The sequence below is a fragment of the Miscanthus floridulus genome, chromosome 11 (assembly GCF_019320115.1).
Source record: "Miscanthus floridulus cultivar M001 chromosome 11, ASM1932011v1, whole genome shotgun sequence".
NCBI classification, from domain to species: Eukaryota; Viridiplantae; Streptophyta; class Magnoliopsida; order Poales; family Poaceae; genus Miscanthus; species Miscanthus floridulus.
This window is the reverse complement of record NC_089590.1, coordinates 85,101,382-85,118,637: the sequence shown is the minus strand read 5'-3', so window position 1 is coordinate 85,118,637 and position 17,256 is coordinate 85,101,382. Positions and strand designations below refer to the sequence as shown.

Below are 17,256 nucleotides of genomic sequence, written 5' to 3'. Positions count from 1 at the left end.
GAGGATAAGCATAGATACCACTTGGCAAACTGGGAGTTAGTTTCGATGCATAAGGAATTTGGTGGTCTTGGGGTCCCTAATATGAGAGATCTAAACTTGTGCCTTTTGGCTTCGTGGCTTAAAAGGTATAATTTGGATAGAGATAAACTCTAGAAAGAGTTAATAGATTTCAAGTATGATACTTTGAATCCTCATGTTCTGCTCACTAGAACTTCAAGTGCTTCTAGTTTTTTTAAGGGTTTTATGTGGGCAGCACAGGCTGCTAAGATGGGTTTCCTTGTGGAAGGTTGGAATTGGGAGGAAAGTTAGGTTTTGGGAGGACACTTGGCTAGGTTCGTCTAGTTTGGCCATACAATTTTGGCCTATTTACCAGATCATTAATGAGCATGGTAAGACAGTTGCAGAGTTGTGGGATGGATCATCTTTGAAATGCACCTTTAGGAGAAAAGTAAGTAATGACCATTATCAGTTATGGTTAGAAGTAGTTCAATTAGTTTCAACAGTTCATCTTTCGGATGAGGAAGATGAGATGATCTGGAAGTTTACTTCTAAAGGAACTTACTCTTCTCAATCGCTTTACAAAGTCATTAATTTTAGAGGTGTTAAGCAGGTGCATGTATCGGCTGTATGGGGGATTAAAGTTCCTCCAAGAGTCTATATGTTTTTATGGCTTTTGATTAATAACAGAACTTTAACTAGGGATAATTTAGCAAAGCGTAGAAAAGTAGAAGATGCAACATTTCTTTTCTGTGTTGAGAATGAAAGCTGCCATCATTTGTTTTTTGATTGTGTTGTTGCTAGGAGGTGTTGGACTGTTGTCTCTGATATATTAGGGGTACAAGTAGGTGGTGACTTAGTCAGTTTAGGGCAGCTTTGGTTGAGTGACAAAAAAATAGTGTTATTAACATGATAACCTCTGCTGTTTTGTGGTCGATTTGGAAACTCAGGAATGAGCTTTGTTTTCAGAGGTCTGGATGGAAAAGTATGAAGGTGTTGTTCTACAAAATCTTGGGCCTACTATAGAACTGGACAGTTCTGTGCCCGATGAACAAGAGGGAGCGGCTGGATGGTTTCCTGGAGAACCTGAAGACGGTGGCAAGGAGGGTAACTTGGCTTCCAGATATTCCCATAAACGCAATGCAAAGTGCTTCGAGGCATGACCTCGGCAGCCCAAGATGAAGGTGCTCAGTTGCCTGGAAAGTGCTCAAGGCTGTTGGTATTTTCGAGCTTTACCTGATGAAGGGTCTGTAATGTTCCTGGGATGTAATGAAGGTTTCTGATGATGGAGGGGTGGTTTAACTCTGTCAGTTTTTGTTCGATTGGTAGTGTCGGGTTGGTTGTCACCGCCTGACAGGTGGTTTTGAACGCTCTGTGAGCAAACTGTGCTGTAAAACTATTTGGTCTTTTGATAATATTTGAAAGGCTAGGGCTTTATGCCCTTGAACTCCAAAAAAAATTTAATCCCGTAAGTTACCATGAAGAGTGCAATTTCATTTTGAGTAGCATGTCTAGTGATACTGCCAAACACAAGACAATGTGAAAGAAAGTTCCAAAATCAATCGTCAATAATGAATAATAAAACGTGCTTACATTGTTATAGAAATTTCTCGGTTATTTTTATAATGTGTGCTTTATGCATTGAATAAAAAAACATCGCTCATACATTGTTATAGAAATTTCTTGGTAATTTTTATAATATGGACTTTATGCATTGTTATATGCGACATGTCTCACCTACCTAGGTAGTATGGACGCCTCGATAGATAAATAAATCAGCCCCCCCGCTAGGTTGGGGTGTCGCCGGCCATCCATGGAGACCTGCTTTTGTGGACACCCCTCTTCTGTTGGGCCCATCGTCGAACTTGCCACTACTACCGCCGTACATAGTGTCCATCAACAAATACCAACATTGGAGAGGACATATAACAAATTTATCCTATATAAACAAAACTTTTCAACTAGAGTGTTACCGTGAGTTGTATGATGCTTATTTAGGACCTCTTGTCATGGATACGATGACATCATAAAACAATTGACGAGGCACTCTAACAAAAAGCAACATCAAGACATTAAACGTCACGAGGATTGGGTCGAACACGACAGCTATGTAATAAAGACTACAAAGTGAAATGAGATACCCCATTGGAATTTGGTAGTAGTTTGAACGCTAGTTCTTCCTCGGTTCCTCCAAGTAGTGCGCGGCAGATGAACCGGTTGAACTTAAGTTATTTGGTTTCGCATCAGAACGATGCTTAGCATTCTGAACTAGCCACCTGTTCACATAAAACCAAACATCTTCCCAAGCGATGAATTAATGCGCGTCCCACAAGAAGAGAAGTTTCAGTATAAGAAGGCACTAGGTAGGGAGGAAAAAAGTGGGGTACTTTTGAAGATGCTCTTTATGTGCAACGCCTGCTAGCCTATCGCCATCTTCAGTCGCCATGGCTAACAACTCCACCACCCCAGTTAACCATGGCCAGTGCCTGGTTGCAAGCACCGTCATAGTTCCACAGCCGAACTTGCAGCAGCACTTTGAGCGCATGCTGAAGGACGGAAGAGGAACAGACGTGACGTTCAGTGTGGCCGGCGAACTGTTCCATGCCCACCGATGTGTGCTGGCCGCATGGTCTCCGGTCTTTGAAGCCGAGCTCTTCGGTCCAGTGAAGGAAGAAGCTACGCAGCCAATCAGGATCGACGACATGGAGCCTACCATCTTTGAGGCGCTTCTGCACTTCATCTACACAGATAGCTGCAACGCCGGTGGAAATGTGGCGATGCAGCACCTGCTGGTCGCCGCGGATCGGTATGGGCTGGATAGGCTGAAGGCGATCTGCGAGGACAAGCTGTGCCATGCCATTGATGTGGAGACGGTTGCTACCACCCTCACTCTAGCGGAGCAGCACCAGTGCGTGCAGCTCAAGGATGGCTGCCTCAGGTTTATCGCCTCTCGTGATGTGCTTCGTGATATTATGATGACACATGGATTTAAGCATCTCGTCGCAAGCTGCCCTTGGGTGATCAAGGAGATATTAGACAAGATGATCGAAGTTAGTATTATACAGTGGTGAAGCTAGAGCGAATCCGAGGGGGGTGCGGCTGCCTTGCGGATGCGTAGATTTGAGTCATAATCATGGTGAAAATTTAACCCTATTCACTGAGTTTCAAAATTTCTATGGGTGCATCCGCATCCACAACACTGCATGTAGCTTCGCCACTGGTAATATATAATAATAAGGTAGTCGATCTGCGCTGATAGTTCTTAATTAGCAATTCTACCGATATATATGCATCCATTCCATATTTCTGTGGAATTAGCAATTCTACCACTGCACATAAGCATCCGAGTAATGTACGCTTGACCCATCGGTACTTATATGAAGAAAATGTACGCAGCTTTGAGCATTGCTCTTTAGTTTTCTTCTTGTTTTCGTCTCCTTTTTTTTCATGTCGCGTGTTTGTTTGGATTCTCCTGATTATAACGAAATTATGGAAAATATATGGAGCATATTCTCTAAGATCTGATGTGTTTTGCGTGCTATAGATTTTCTTGATAAAAAATAGAAAATCCTTTGTAAAAACATAGGAGGAGTTACCCATAAAATAATGACATTACTAACCATGCGCCAAAGGGATGAGATAGCCATGCCCTCTGGTAACATTGCTCAATATATCGGGTGTTGTTGATCTTGTTAGAATCTGGTATCTTCTAGATATAATCATTTGCGGCAGCAACTCTTAGATTTATGATGAAAGGATATTGCGAGTATGACACAAGTTTACACCGCATCAAGAATGAATTAGATGAATCTCGTACAAAATTAAACCCTAGCTAGATGATCAATGTTGGAGCAACAACGACAAGAAATGTTCGACAAGGCGTTATTAGGCGCACACCTAGGCGCGCTTAAGTGCTAGGCGGAAGGGCACCGCCTCACCTAAGGGGTTAGGCGGAGGAAAGACGGTGTGCCCCCAAATCCAGAGGCACGCTGCCTGAGGGAGAGAGGACAGCAGGTGGCCATAGAGGTGGTGAGTGTGCCAGGAGGAGGCTAGCAGCAGGCACTATAGGGGTGTGGTTGGGTGTAGGAGGGAAGGAGGCCAAGATCCCGCTGCATGGGGTGGGGCGGAGTGGGAGGTGGCTGAGATTGCAGTACTCGAGGGGGCATTGCTTGAGTGGTGGCAAAGCGGCGGGCGGCTTGTTAAGATTGTCTGTGTTGCTCTCAAATGGTCTAGATGAGGCTTTTACAGAGGCTACTACTAACTTTTGACCCTTATGCCACGTTTTTTTTGTCACAACGACAAGATTTGGTTGCAATAAGGGGTGTTCTCGCAACCATTTGCACTTTTGGTTGCGATAGATGGTTTTTCTGTCATTGCACTTTTGGTTGCGATAGATGGTTTTTCTGCCACACAAATTGTTTTGTGGCCCTAAATCTGAAGATCGTTGCAATAAGTAAGTGTTATCGCAACCAATTGTAAATCAGTTGCAATAAGTTGTCACTGTTGCCACAATTTAATTTGCGTTGCGGCCTATTTCTTGGGTGTTGCAATATTGATATGATATTGCAACGCTATAGTTGATGGTTGCGATAGCGCGTTTATGTTGCAACGAATATATTTCGTTGTATGTAATAGTCGCCTGCGTTGTAGAAAAGTTGTACATATAGCAATGAAAACATAAATCGTTGCAATCGCCAAGGTTGTTCTGGATCACAATGCTTAGCAAAAATATAAGAAAAAAGAATTGTAACCAGGTTTCAAACCATTAACCTCGCACTCTAGAGGAAAGTTACTTACAACTAGTGTATACTTGTGTACTTGTCATTAGCAACCTTAAAACTTTATGCAAACTAGTGGGCATGCACGTGCGGCACGCAAGTATTTATAGTTGTGATGTGGTAGAAGGAAAATATAAAATTTGATCAAACTTAAAATCTCAACAGAAATCAGAAGATCCATATGCATGGAAGCATAGCTTCACTACGTAGAGGTAGGGCTCATTTTGAGCTATAATGAATTAGTATGAACTTTTCTAAAGATTTAGTCAGGTTTTAATTATTTTTAAAAAATAACTGAAACTCCTTATTTTTGAAAAATGACAGAATCACACTGCATGCAGTAACTCATAATCTATGCAAAGAAAAGCTATGAAGTAAATCTACATGAACGAAAATCAATAACATTTAGCAAATACATTTTTAAAATCAGTATGGCGCCCTCCGATTGATATTAGCATCTTGCAGACTCGATCGGAGGAGTAACCTGTCCTGTCCTGTCCCCCAACCAATTGTGTTCGTGTGCGGTGTGCCACCTCCCCAGGCCGCATCGCCTCAATGTCACCATGCCGTCTTAAGGGGGAGGGCAGCCGGTTTGACGGGCAGGGGCCCATGGCGCTGGGGGCCAATGAGTATACCCATCACTCTCAAGTCCTCAAATAAATTAATTCCTAAAATCCATGTTAGTCAATTTTTTTAAATTTGACTAACTTTATAGAAAAAAATAACAATATCTATAATATAAAATGAGTATATTATAAAAATATATTCTATGATAGATCTAATGATACTAATTCGATACTATAAGTCTTAACATTTTTCTCTAGAAATTCGATCAAAGTTCAAAGAGTTTGACTTAAGATAACTCTAGCAATCTATTTATCCAGAGACAAAGGAAGCATAATATATATATATATATATATATATATATATATATATATATATATATATATATATATATATATAGGGAGAGGCTATTCAGTAGCCGGCTACAAAATAAGTTATTCTGTAGCCACCTCCATTTACTATAATTTTATATACTAATTTACCATAATGTCAATATATATTTACGATAGTTGGGTTACTATAACACATGGGGATATTTACCATAACGTTATATTAAACCACTTAGTAAGGAGTTACTATAATCTCGTAAATTAACATAGTAATTATCGTAACTCAAAGTGGCTACAGAATAAGTTATTCTGTAGCCGGCTATAGGACAGTAGTTCTCTCTCTCTATATATATATATATATATATATATATATATATATATATATATATATATATACACACACACAGTCTGCGTGGTGACCCTTTGTATTCGCGACTTCGCTAAATCCCGTGACGGCGTGCTGCGGCGTCTGTTCAATCGTTCCCAATTTTCCATAATCCCGTGACCGCGTGATAGACTGATCGTATCTGGCCGCTAACGCAGCGGGCAGCGGCGCTGCGGTGCCTCCATCCCCTGACTCCCTGCGACCCTGCCCTGCGGTAAGTGATTTCAGTTTCAGTTCATCAGTATTCAGTTGTAGGGCTTGGCGGCCTGCACTTGCAATTGCAGTAGTACAATTTCAGTGTTTGTTTGATCTGATGAACACTTCAGATTGTTTCTCGATCTTGCAATCCAATCCATACAAGCTATCAGACATCGAGCGATTCAAGCAGATATTTGATCCATTAATTTAATCATTTAATTCATAAAGCCACATAGGGATTGAATAACCGAGGCTGCAGGTAATTTGTTCTAAATTTATGTGATTCCAAATTTGAGGTAACCATAATAATTTACTGTTCATGTTCTAAATTTATATGATTCCAAATTATGCTACGTTAGTGGGAGTAGAGAGGCTGGAGACCGGCCGGCGAGTGTGTGTTGTCATGAGCGAGCGAGCGATGGCGCCTTTATTTTGCTGCCTCTAGCTAGAGTTAGCTGACACTACCTCCACGAGTAGCTGAAAAGGTGGCTCCGTTTCGCGAAGGGCGCTGGCCATGTTGCCTTGCTTGCCGATGCGCGCCCTGTGCGTGATCCCAACCCGAAAGTGCTGCTAACCTAGAGCGTTCCGGCGGCTCTCCTCAGATCTTAGGTTTGACTTCTCATGAGAGTGAATTTCGGGCTGAGGTTAAAAATATCCCCTTTTCTATCCCACGCTAAAGCACAAGTCTAAGGACCGACCCGTTCTCATAGGGTGACGGTGCCGCTGTGTAAGAGTGGGATAAGGGTTCAGGGGTTTTCTGGGCCTACGTGAAAAGATTTTCTTCTTAATGCAGTGTTTGAGGATGATCATACCCTCGCAGGTCGAGTTTTTATTATCCTGGAAGAATGGGAAAGGCGTGACGACTGACGCTGCTGCTGTGACATAAGCCGTCACGTACGAGGAATGGCAGATTTCGTATCCAACATGTCTATCGTATCATCCTGTATGTGTACACATATACTACGTATAGGAGTAGCGCGAACTGTATGGAGCAGAAAGCTACTACTGTAAAACACCAAATGCGACGACTGACAGCCTGACAGGGACAATGCATACCCATGCATGATTTAATTAAGTTAATCGTGCGTATCTAGGTACAAACTGCAAGTAGAGAGAGCTTGCAAATACATATAATTTAGATCAATCACCGCATCTGGCTCGGATCTATGTATAGCTAAATCATTTCAGGCGTGGTCCAGCTAGCCGAAGCAATCCGGCCCATGCGTATGCATGCATGCATACAAGCTGTATATTGCTCGTCATGTGACGCTCAACGACATGTGTACTACTGTTGTCAAAAAAAGAAAAATGAAAGAAAACGACATGTGTACTACAGTACTACTAGTTGAAGGCGCACCTGCTTTACACTCTGTCTTGCACGAATCGATCGTTTGCGTGAAGCTTCAAGGATCTGTAGCGCCGGTGGTGGTATCACCCTGTTTTTTAGAGTAAAATGGCCGGTGGTGATGGTATCGCTTAGATTAAGAAATACTAGTAGTGTTTACGCCTTCTTTTGCTTTTGCTACGGCATATATTATGTTTGAAACCCTGCATCATCATATATTGATATATGTATGTATGGAGTATACCACTGCACGTGTCCAAACAGCACACACTAGATGTACACTCCACACAACCACAGACATATATGGCCGGGCCAAGCTTATTGCGGTCCCGTTCGGCTTACCTTAAAAGCCGGTTTATTTGGCTTTTTTTTTCAAACGGAACAGTATTTTTCTCTCACAACAATTCAGCTTTGGTTTGTTTTTTCAGTCAATTTCAGCCAAGCAAACGGGCCTGCATTGGAATTGTAACGGATCAGGGCCGCTGGGTACCGTGATACGTGCCCTAGCTTGTCTACTAGAGCACAAGGCATCCAACAGTCGACCTACCAGCAACACCGTACCAAACTGGGCGTCATGCATGCATCTTGATGCCGCAACGTGCAACGTCCACGCCGCCCGGTCCGCCTACTACCTTATCTCCGTTCATTCATATGCACAGAGAAGACGTATTGGCAGGGAGTGGCACAACCGGAACATTACAAGCATCGACCGGCCAATTAAAACTGGTGGGCCGTAAAATGTGTTTCTTCTCGTGCCGGCGATCGACTGCGAGGCAGTACGAATTGAAGGTTTTGTTGAGGCAAAGCATGCATCCGAGTTTCTGACGACAATGACTCGGTGTAGTAGAGTTGTGCAGTTTTTTTTTTTTTTGGCCGATCGAGTTTCCTTTTTCATAACTGCATAACTGCATCGGCCGAATGTTTGTGGTGTAGTTTGCCGAGTGGCTGCAGAGTGTTGGACTCTCGGTGTTGTCAGGCACGTAGCCAGCGGTGGGGCTAAGCCCCCCGCTCGCAAGCAAGCGAAGCCTCGTAGAGCCGCCGTCTGAAATTTCAGTTGTAGATGTACAGGTAGGAGGGGCTGAGATTTGCTGAACCTCTTTTCTTGCTAATTACCGTTGTTTAGCCTCTCCTAAATTTTTTCCTAGCTTCGTTCCTGGGTGTTGTTATCATTATTTCCCCCCCTGTAGGTTATTAGCATCCTAGGGTCATCTACTTGTATGTTTTGGATCTGTCAGCTGATTTGCTAGAAATAAATAATAAATAATAAAAGCTGGTGGATCTCGCTTAATTCATGGACAAGCAACGAAGACGCACAGGCAGGGATCACCGGATCAGAGACGAGAACATGCATGATGCTCTGATCCGTCAGTTCTTGTGGTCAGTTGGAAGTGGTGGGTCGCTCGGTTGTCAGTACTGAACTGCCTTTGGAAGCAGTGCCTTCTACAACAAGGCCTTGTTTACATCACCTCCAAATTCCAAGTTTTTTCACTCTCTTTCCATCACATCAATTTTTAGCCGCTTGCATAGAGCATTAAATGTAGGTAAAAAAATAACTAATTGCACAGTTTAGTTGGAAATCACGAGATGAATTTTTTGAGCTTAGTTGGTCCACGATTGAACAATATTTACTAAATAAGACGAAAGTACTACTATTCATCGGATTGAAATTTTTTGCAATCTAAACATGGCCCAGGTCCGATCCAGCAGCAGCAGGCAGCACGAGTGACAAGCCCCTCCCTCACCATTATCGTCATCTATCCGCCCCACCATTTACATCCATCTGCGGTGAGACCGAGAGCGCCCCCACAACGTACGTCCTCCTGCTCCTGGCGATCGATCCTCCCACGGTGATCAGATCGGCAGATCGAGCGAGTCGTTAATTTGTGTGGCTGATGACTGGGCGTGCATGCAGGGAGACGCCCACAGAAATCTGATCGAGCTCGGACAAGCAACGACAGGGCTGCCATGCAATTTTAGTCCTAGCCGCGCCCTGGCTAGGGGGGCTCCAGCTCCCCCTACCGCTCGCAAGCAAGCGAAGCCCCGTAGAGCCGTCGTCTGAAATTTCAGTTGTAGATATACAGGTAGGAGGGGCTGAGATTTGCTAAACCTCTTTTCTTGCTAATTACCGTTGTTTAGCCTCTCCTAAATTTTTTCCTAGCTTCGTCCCTGCATATAACATCATTAGTTAGAGCAAAAAAACGGGAAGCCATGCAAACAATCGGTCGCTATCAGGAGAACATGCATGCACACGTAATATACTAGTGGTGCTATATTACAAAACAGAGCGAGATCGCGACAAGTAATCAGTAGTAGGGGTACGTACTTGGGCCGTGACGGCCGAAACAACATCTGCTGTCCGAGTCCAAGGCACCAGAGGCGCGCGAACCGAGGTAGATTCACCTGCCCCTCTGCCCTCTGCCCTCTGCCCCACCCACGGAGCATGTGCGCCAGGTCTGCGGTGGTCTTCGGTGCACGTCAAGTGGGCCGGCCGGCGACGGCGCTTCTCTGAGATTCGTGTTCCTGGGCTACTTCAGCTTGGGCCTTTCTTGGACCTTAGAAATAGATGGCTTGGGCTAAACGACTGGACGGGCTTTCGACAGGAGGGACAACGATTGATGGGCGCCTGTTATATCTTGGGCCAGAGAGGATGCAAGGATCTATCTAGCATTGTGTTACGGGACAGCCTACTAGTACTGGCAGTGCTCTTTCAATCACTTCTTAGTGAAACAGTAAGATTTGATAAAAATTCTGGTGAGCATTGGAGAATTAGTTTTTAATTCTACAATGAGAACTAGGAGCTAAAAAAAACTGAGCCTCACATATTCCTAATTTTCTATTCAATCTTCACCAGAATTACTTCCCAAGTTCCAACTGTTCTTCACCAGAATTATTATATTATGTTAATTAAATCGTAGATATTTGATGCATCTTTTGCCTATGCAACCAAAAGCACCGTACCGCGCGCAGCACGCGCCCGTGGCGTGGAGGTGGGGCCGAGCCTCCAGTTGCCTGGGCAAACCGCCGTGATGAGTGATCACCACGTCGCTGCGCGGGCAGTTCGGCAGGACCGCGGAAGCTGCCTGCAATCACGGATCTACAGATCTGCAGGTTGCCCCGCCCCCCGTTCGACTCCTGTCTGTTCCGATCTACTGACGCCAGAGAGAGAAGCCCCAGCGCCAGCACAACCTGCCCACTCTTGCGGACGCGGAGGGATGGATCTCCTGCGTGCGACGCCACCCTGCGCAATCACTGCCATGAATGGTCGAGGGTGAGATATCGCGTTGGCAGGCAGTTTTTTCAGCTGATACGTGTTTTTCTCTTATAACAATTCAACCAGAACAACATTTCCCGTTCCGTTGCTCGCGTGCCAGGACAACGCGGCCACCCTGGCAGGTCTTTCTTCCTACCGGCAACTCCATCTCAGGGGATTTCTCAAGGATGTTCATGGTAGGCTCCACCAAGGTACACAGTTCAGGCGTCCGGAGCTAGTAGCTAACACACGGCCACATCTCAACAACAAAATCCTGAATTCCTGATGCAGCAATAGCAAAGGCCTAGACACCATACAATACACCACAACGCACAACATGACGGTACCACCAGGCACCAGCATTATTTATGTTACATGCACCATTGCTGGTCCGTACTCGGTAGCGTGATTGATCTTCACCGACACCCCCACACACGAAAGAATTCAACCACTAAGCCCAAAAGCAATAACCAGATCGATTCAACACAGATCGCAAAGCAAAACGACGCGCTTAACCAGATCCTAATGACGATGGCCTATCAAGCGGGCCGGGGCCGGGGCGGGTGGGCTCACGGGGAGGAGCCGAGCTGCACCGCTGTCCCGCGCCTGCCGCGCACCACGTACGCCACGGCGGCCGCGATGCCGACCACGGCCACGGCAGCCACGCCGCAGGCCACGCCGGCGGCCACGGACACGGACCTGCGCGGCGTGGCTGACGACTTCGCCACCGTGCCTGCAGTCGCGGCGGAGGTGTCCGCGGTGGTGGTGGTGGTGGTCGGGATCACCGTGGCCTCCGGCTTGGCGGCCATGGTGGCGGCGGGCATGGAGGAGCCGTCGAGGGACTCCGGGAGCGCCGCGGCCTCGGGCTTGAAGAAGTTCTGCATCTGCGGCGTCGTTTCGCCGCTCGGGAAGTCCCCCAGGCCGTGGGACTCCGACCGCACCGCGAGCAGCGCCACCACGCAGAGCGCGGCGAGCAGACTCTTGGACGCCATCGCTTCGAGTCTCCGAGCTGTTGTTGCCAAAAAAAAAATGAAAATTTGTTAGAAACAGCTGGACCTAAGGTTTCTTTGGCACTACTACATTTCGTCCCCCTTTCATCAAGATCCAGGACTTCAAGTAGTTTCTTGCATTTGACTAAGGATTAGTAATTAAAGAAATGCAGACAGAGTAATTCAATTTGTTCACCCAATCATAAGGCAAGAATTCAGAATTGGACTCAGTTTTATGTAAACTAAATCGAGACCGAGGTCCCACCGATGATAGATCTGATTATGAAAGGAGTTTTCTCTGTTGATTAAGCAGGCACAAGCAAACGTGACCAGACCCAATTCCCAATTCCACAATTCCACAAAGGTAGGAGTAGAGCTCAAACGAAAAGGTTGCTTTCTTTGATGAGTAACACTAACACATACCTTTAGAGAAAGACTAGCGTTTGTGATGGAGAAAGGACTAGTGAGGACTGAGGAGCTAGCGCACGGTTGCACAGCACAGGCGCTTGAAGGTTCAGACTTCAGAGGACCTGGCCCTTTTATACACGCTCCAGTGATGATTCCTGGTAACCAAGAGTATAGTTAGGGAGATGCGATGTGAGTGGGAGAGAAAATGGTGAGGATCTTTCTATCTGCCTGCAGCCTGCTGCTCTGTGGGGGCAGAGCTCACTGTCTGCGTGGTGTGGAGCCTGCAGTCTGGAGTGAGAACGAAGCTAGAATGACCATGGTTGGGACTTGGGACTTTGGAAGAGCACAGCATGAAGAGAGAGAGAGAGGCACAGGCACCCATGTTAGGTGAGCATGTGAGCCTTCACCAACCTCTGTCGGCTTGCTTCGATCTACTATTACCACGTACGCCGCCCGTGTCGAGATTCTGCGGCCGTACTCGCCTCGTTCTCGTTCGCCGCTACCACAATGCAGTTCATCGTTCTTCACAAGGCGAGATGCCGAGATTCACGGACAAGACACCGCGCTCTGAATCTCTGACCGACGGAGACGGAGACGACGGCGACGCCGTGCATGGGAAGCGAAGCCACGCTACCGCTAATTCTTCTCTAATGTCTAGCTGATAGGGCCTAGATGCTCGATTAATGAGACCACGAGGAGCGTTAACTCGATTGATTAGCTCATGCGTCGCCTGCTTGCTCTTGGCAGGCAGTCACGCGCTCACGCTTGCTTTCTTGGCGCTTGCACGTCCAATCACGGAACTCATCACCCCATGTCCATGCCGCCTTGAGATCGATACACACGGATGCACAGGGGCAGCAGTGATGCCCGGCTGTTGGATTAACCAAGAGAAAGGTGCCCAGCAGCCTGCACCCCATCCCCATGCAGATTTCAGAATCGTTTCACTGACGAGCAAAACAAACAGCGTGACCACAAGGAGCTCTAAATAGTCATGAATAAGGCTGGGCACATCGGTTTATTCGGTTTTATCGGTCTGTTTTTTTCGTCATAAGAGAACTTCGGTTTTGGAAAACTATCAACCGATCGGTGCCGTAGAATTCCAAAAACCGGCGACTTCGGTTTTTGGTTTCTCGGTTCAACGTTCGGTAGTTTTCACCAAATACACCAAACAGATGCGGTGCTCCACGACGCCGTAGGGTACTGCTGCTCGCCCCTACGCCGCGCACCCCGCAACCCGCCAGCTGCAGAGGTTGAGTCGAGGCACGTCCGGATCTTGATGTGCTGCTCCACGCTACCATAGGGCCTCTGATGCGCTGCTTGCAGCCGGTGCGCCACCGTACCAGCCGTCACCGATGCATCGCCGACAATGGAGATGGGGATGGGTTGCTGGAGGTCTAGGGTTGCGTTGACTGGTGGGAGTGGACTGGTATGCCGCGTAATTGGGCCGAGGTAGGTTGCTGGCCTGCATGGAAGTGGAGATGGGAACTTGGGAACTTCGGTGGTCATCGGATTGTCGATTTAGTTTCCAGTAGAAACCGAAACCAGAACCAATAATCGAAGCTCCTGGATTGAAAACCGAAATCGAAGATCTGAAAAACTGATAGTTTTGTTCAATTTGGTTGGGTTCTTGGTGTAAATGTGCCCAGCCTGACTCATGATCATTTAGATCAGTATCGGAAATACTAGTTTACTCTGTGAAGATAAGTTGGACTAGGTGGTGTGGCTTGGGAGGGGGGCATATGGCCCTTTCATCTCAACTAAACTCCGCTCCCGTAGCCAACCAAGACCCTAAGGACTCAGGGCAGAGGGAGATGGAAAATGATCTACTCCTTAAGACTAGGGTAATGAGGCGGTCTAGGCTCTATTTGGATATTGGCAGTTATAACAAAATACATAACTGTTACTGTTTTTTCTAAATCTTCATGCTCTTGTAAAGGTGCTTCGAAGGAGAGAGAAAAAAATTATGTCGGCAAGCATCTCTCGAGGAATTGAATATGTAGTGAAATTTTCATTCTAAGGGCGCTTAACTTGTCTGGTTAACTCAAGAGCTTGTTTTAACCAAATTTTTCTATAATGCCAACGCCATCTAAGCGGTCAACTACCTTGCTACCGGTTTGTGTCTCGCTCTCGTTCATTCCTCATCCTGTTGCTTTGCCTTCTGTATTGTTCCCAAGTAATCTAGCTCACCCACTCAGGCCAGTCAGTGGTGAAGCTAGTGCAAAACAGAGTAGGATGCGCTTGCCTTGTGAGTGAATATACATGTCTTGTATGGGTTCAAATATGGTGAAATTTTAACCAAATCTACTAGTTGTTAGATCAAGAATCTAAATAGGCCTTAGTAGCAGTAATAAAATGCCAGTGGTAACAACTTTAACAGCTTTTAGGTGAGTGAGCGGCCGGTAATAACAAGAGTGAGAGTGCACTGGATCTACATGAAGAGGCAAGGAATCTCATAATCGGAGTAGGTACGTTCTGCTGTCTGCTGGTCCAGTACTAATAAGCAATAAGCATAGATGACCCAAAAACAAACGGTGGTCTTTGGGGCCAGCCGATTATGTTAGCTGGCTGCTTTTTTACACTCTTTCTACCTAACCCCAATAAATCCATAAAGGTCATCCCTCACCATATCATATGGATCAGGACAGACGACAGTGTGCTGAGCTAGTAGGCTACTGGTAGTCACAGTGTGACTGACTGGATACTCTGACGACTGAACGGTCATGCATGCCCCATATGCATGCGTGTCTTTGGAGTTTTCTCTAACAAACATCGTCAAAATCCACTTCTTCACTCTCAAGGATTCACCGTGCGCAGCATCGTCTTCTGGTCCAAGTACCCGTGCCGTGACCGCGAGTGACCTTTCTCTTGTCGAGACAGACTGGATTAGCAAGGAGCATGCTGATCTACCCGGACTGGTCACTGGTGGAGTTTCCCCATGGGCGCTTCGGCCGTGCATGTTCTTTTGCGCGACGAGACAACACCCTGTCTGTACGGGAATTTGGCTCGTTGCGACGTGACGTTTAAATTGGCTGCTGGCCGCTGGGGGCAGGCAGCCCTTTTGTCCCGGCGTGTGCAGTAGTGAGTGCGCTTTTTAAGCTTTTGATGATCAGCCTTGATGATGGTGCATGGTAGTATGATTAGTTGCTCCTGTTGCAGAGTTTATCAGTTGCTTAATGAGCGCGGGAAGACACGTGCTGTGGTGCTGTACGCCTGCACGCTTGTACTTGGCTACATGGTGATGAGCCTCTTTCTGGCGGTAATTAAGGTTGCGTTCGTGTTCCTTTTCCGTCATCGCTCTCCAATCATTAATGGCTGATTAGTGTCCTAAAACTAACCATGGGTATGATTCGGTCATTCCGTCAACACTCCCCACCGTACCCAGCACCGTGGGAAAGGGAAACTCATATGCGCTGTTCGTTTGGCTGATAAGCCATGGCTGAAAGTATTGTTGGCTGATTTGTTGTGAGAGAAAAATATCGTTCGTTGACTGAAAAAGTACGGCTTATAAGCCAAGTAAATAGGACGATAGCATGAAGCCTGGAATAATGGATCTGCCGTACCGACTGATTTTTCAACTGTGCCTGCACACGGTACCGATGCGATGCGAGCGACATGGAAATCTTGAAGCCCACATCAATTCTCACAGATATTTTATTTTTGTGTTCTGAAATAATAAATATATTTATATGAAAGAGAATTCATGTAAAATAGATTTTAACCATTAATTTCTCTTGCAATATGTTGTTTGCTAAAAATATCAATATCGTTTCGGAGACGTTTTGAGTACACATCTATTGATGTGAGTTTTTGTACATAATTTGAATAACTGTTGATCAAAAATTATATTTGACTTTTCTCTATATGAAATCAACTAGACCAAGATAGAATAATACGCTCATGGGACAATCTTGTAGGAGGCTTATGCCGTGGAGTGATGTTGTTGCTGTATTGTTATTATCTTTGGTAGTGGACAAGAGCTTGAGGCTGTATTGTGGCCCTTAGGGTCAACCTTGTAAATTGTTTCATTTTCTCTTCTTAATTGATATGCAAAGCTCCTACCATCGCTTTTCATAAAAAATATCATTTTTGGACCGGGGTACCTTCATATTAATTCTCACTATCTCACAATAGTTAGAACATCCAGACTTTTATTTGGTAGTATTGAATTATGGTTGTATATGTTGCCATACCATCATGGGCCATGTGCATGGATAAGAAATATTTTAAAATGATATGGAAAATGATTTTTTTTTTGTTATTCCTCCATTATAAAGATTTTCTGTAGGCGGCATACGCATATGTACTGGTTATTGGTTAAGCTAAAAAATGTTCATATAGTAACTAGACTTTTTTTTCAAAACAGGGCTCGAAACGTCCAGCTGCTGAATGCTGATCAGACCAACCTTCTGAGTTCTGACACTACTGATTCCAGTTTTGTATCGTCCGAGCTAGCCCCTTGCTTGGTCGAGCGCAGGTCTTTTTTTTTATTGCCTCAGCTGTAGCATCTGTTCGTATATACATACGTCCACTCAATACATACACTACTCACACCGGCGCAGCTAGCCAACCGTGCCATGCTCGGTCCTCCAGTGCAGGTCTTGTTGGATTTCTCTTTCCTCTGACGGGTCTCGGCTCAGGGGATGCGCAGCTACCGGGGTTTCAATCAAACTGTCCAGCCCACGACACGGTTGGTCCCTGGAAGACCCTGATCGATCAACACTAATGGCCTGGAAGGCCCAGCCCACAAAACATCCATAAGACTTTCGCTATTGCCTTCTTCAACCAACAGTATCTTTTGTGTCCAAGTCCAACTCCAACTCAAGGCCGAAGCACCACGGTCCGTTCCGAAGGAAGTTTAATTCCACAGGTAAAATGACTAACGGGCCGGTCCAGCAAAACCACGCCCACCCACAAGGACCACATTTTTTATATTTTAGCTCTTTTCTTTTAAAAGTTTATCACAAATAGACCCCTGGCGGAAAGAATTTAGAAAATAGACCCTTAGCTCGGCGT

The 17,256-nt window shown here is 45.7% G+C and overlaps 2 protein-coding genes across 3 annotated transcripts; one reads left to right on the top strand and one right to left on the bottom strand.

Moving 5' to 3' along the window:
• The first annotated feature begins 2,492 nt into the window (after window positions 1-2,492).
• LOC136492338 (BTB/POZ and MATH domain-containing protein 1-like) lies at window positions 2,493-3,068 on the top strand. The gene has a single exon (XM_066488393.1). The coding sequence runs from the start codon at window positions 2,541-2,543 to the stop codon at window positions 3,066-3,068; it is 528 nt and encodes a 175-aa protein (XP_066344490.1). The 5' UTR covers window positions 2,493-2,540.
• An 8,036-nt stretch (window positions 3,069-11,104) lies between these two features.
• LOC136493689 (uncharacterized) lies at window positions 11,105-12,568 on the bottom strand. Of its 2 annotated transcripts, XM_066489804.1 has the most exons (3): window positions 12,472-12,568; window positions 12,259-12,398; window positions 11,105-11,855 (listed from the first exon to the last, which is right to left on the bottom strand). In XM_066489804.1, the coding sequence occupies exon 3, from the start codon at window positions 11,836-11,838 to the stop codon at window positions 11,416-11,418; it is 423 nt and encodes a 140-aa protein (XP_066345901.1). In that variant the 5' UTR covers window positions 11,839-11,855; window positions 12,259-12,398; window positions 12,472-12,568; the 3' UTR covers window positions 11,105-11,415. The 2 variants fall into 2 exon arrangements, with proteins under 2 accessions (XP_066345901.1, XP_066345900.1); XM_066489803.1 differs by having other exon boundaries at window positions 12,259-12,485.
• Between the last annotated feature and the right edge of the window lie 4,688 nt (window positions 12,569-17,256).

Coding starts and splice junctions, on each gene's coding strand:
- LOC136492338 (XM_066488393.1), top strand. CDS start 2,541: ATGCTGAAGGACGGAAGAGGAACAGACGTGACGTTCAGTGTGGCCGGC.
- LOC136493689 (XM_066489804.1), bottom strand. CDS start 11,838: ATGGCGTCCAAGAGTCTGCTCGCCGCGCTCTGCGTGGTGGCGCTGCTC.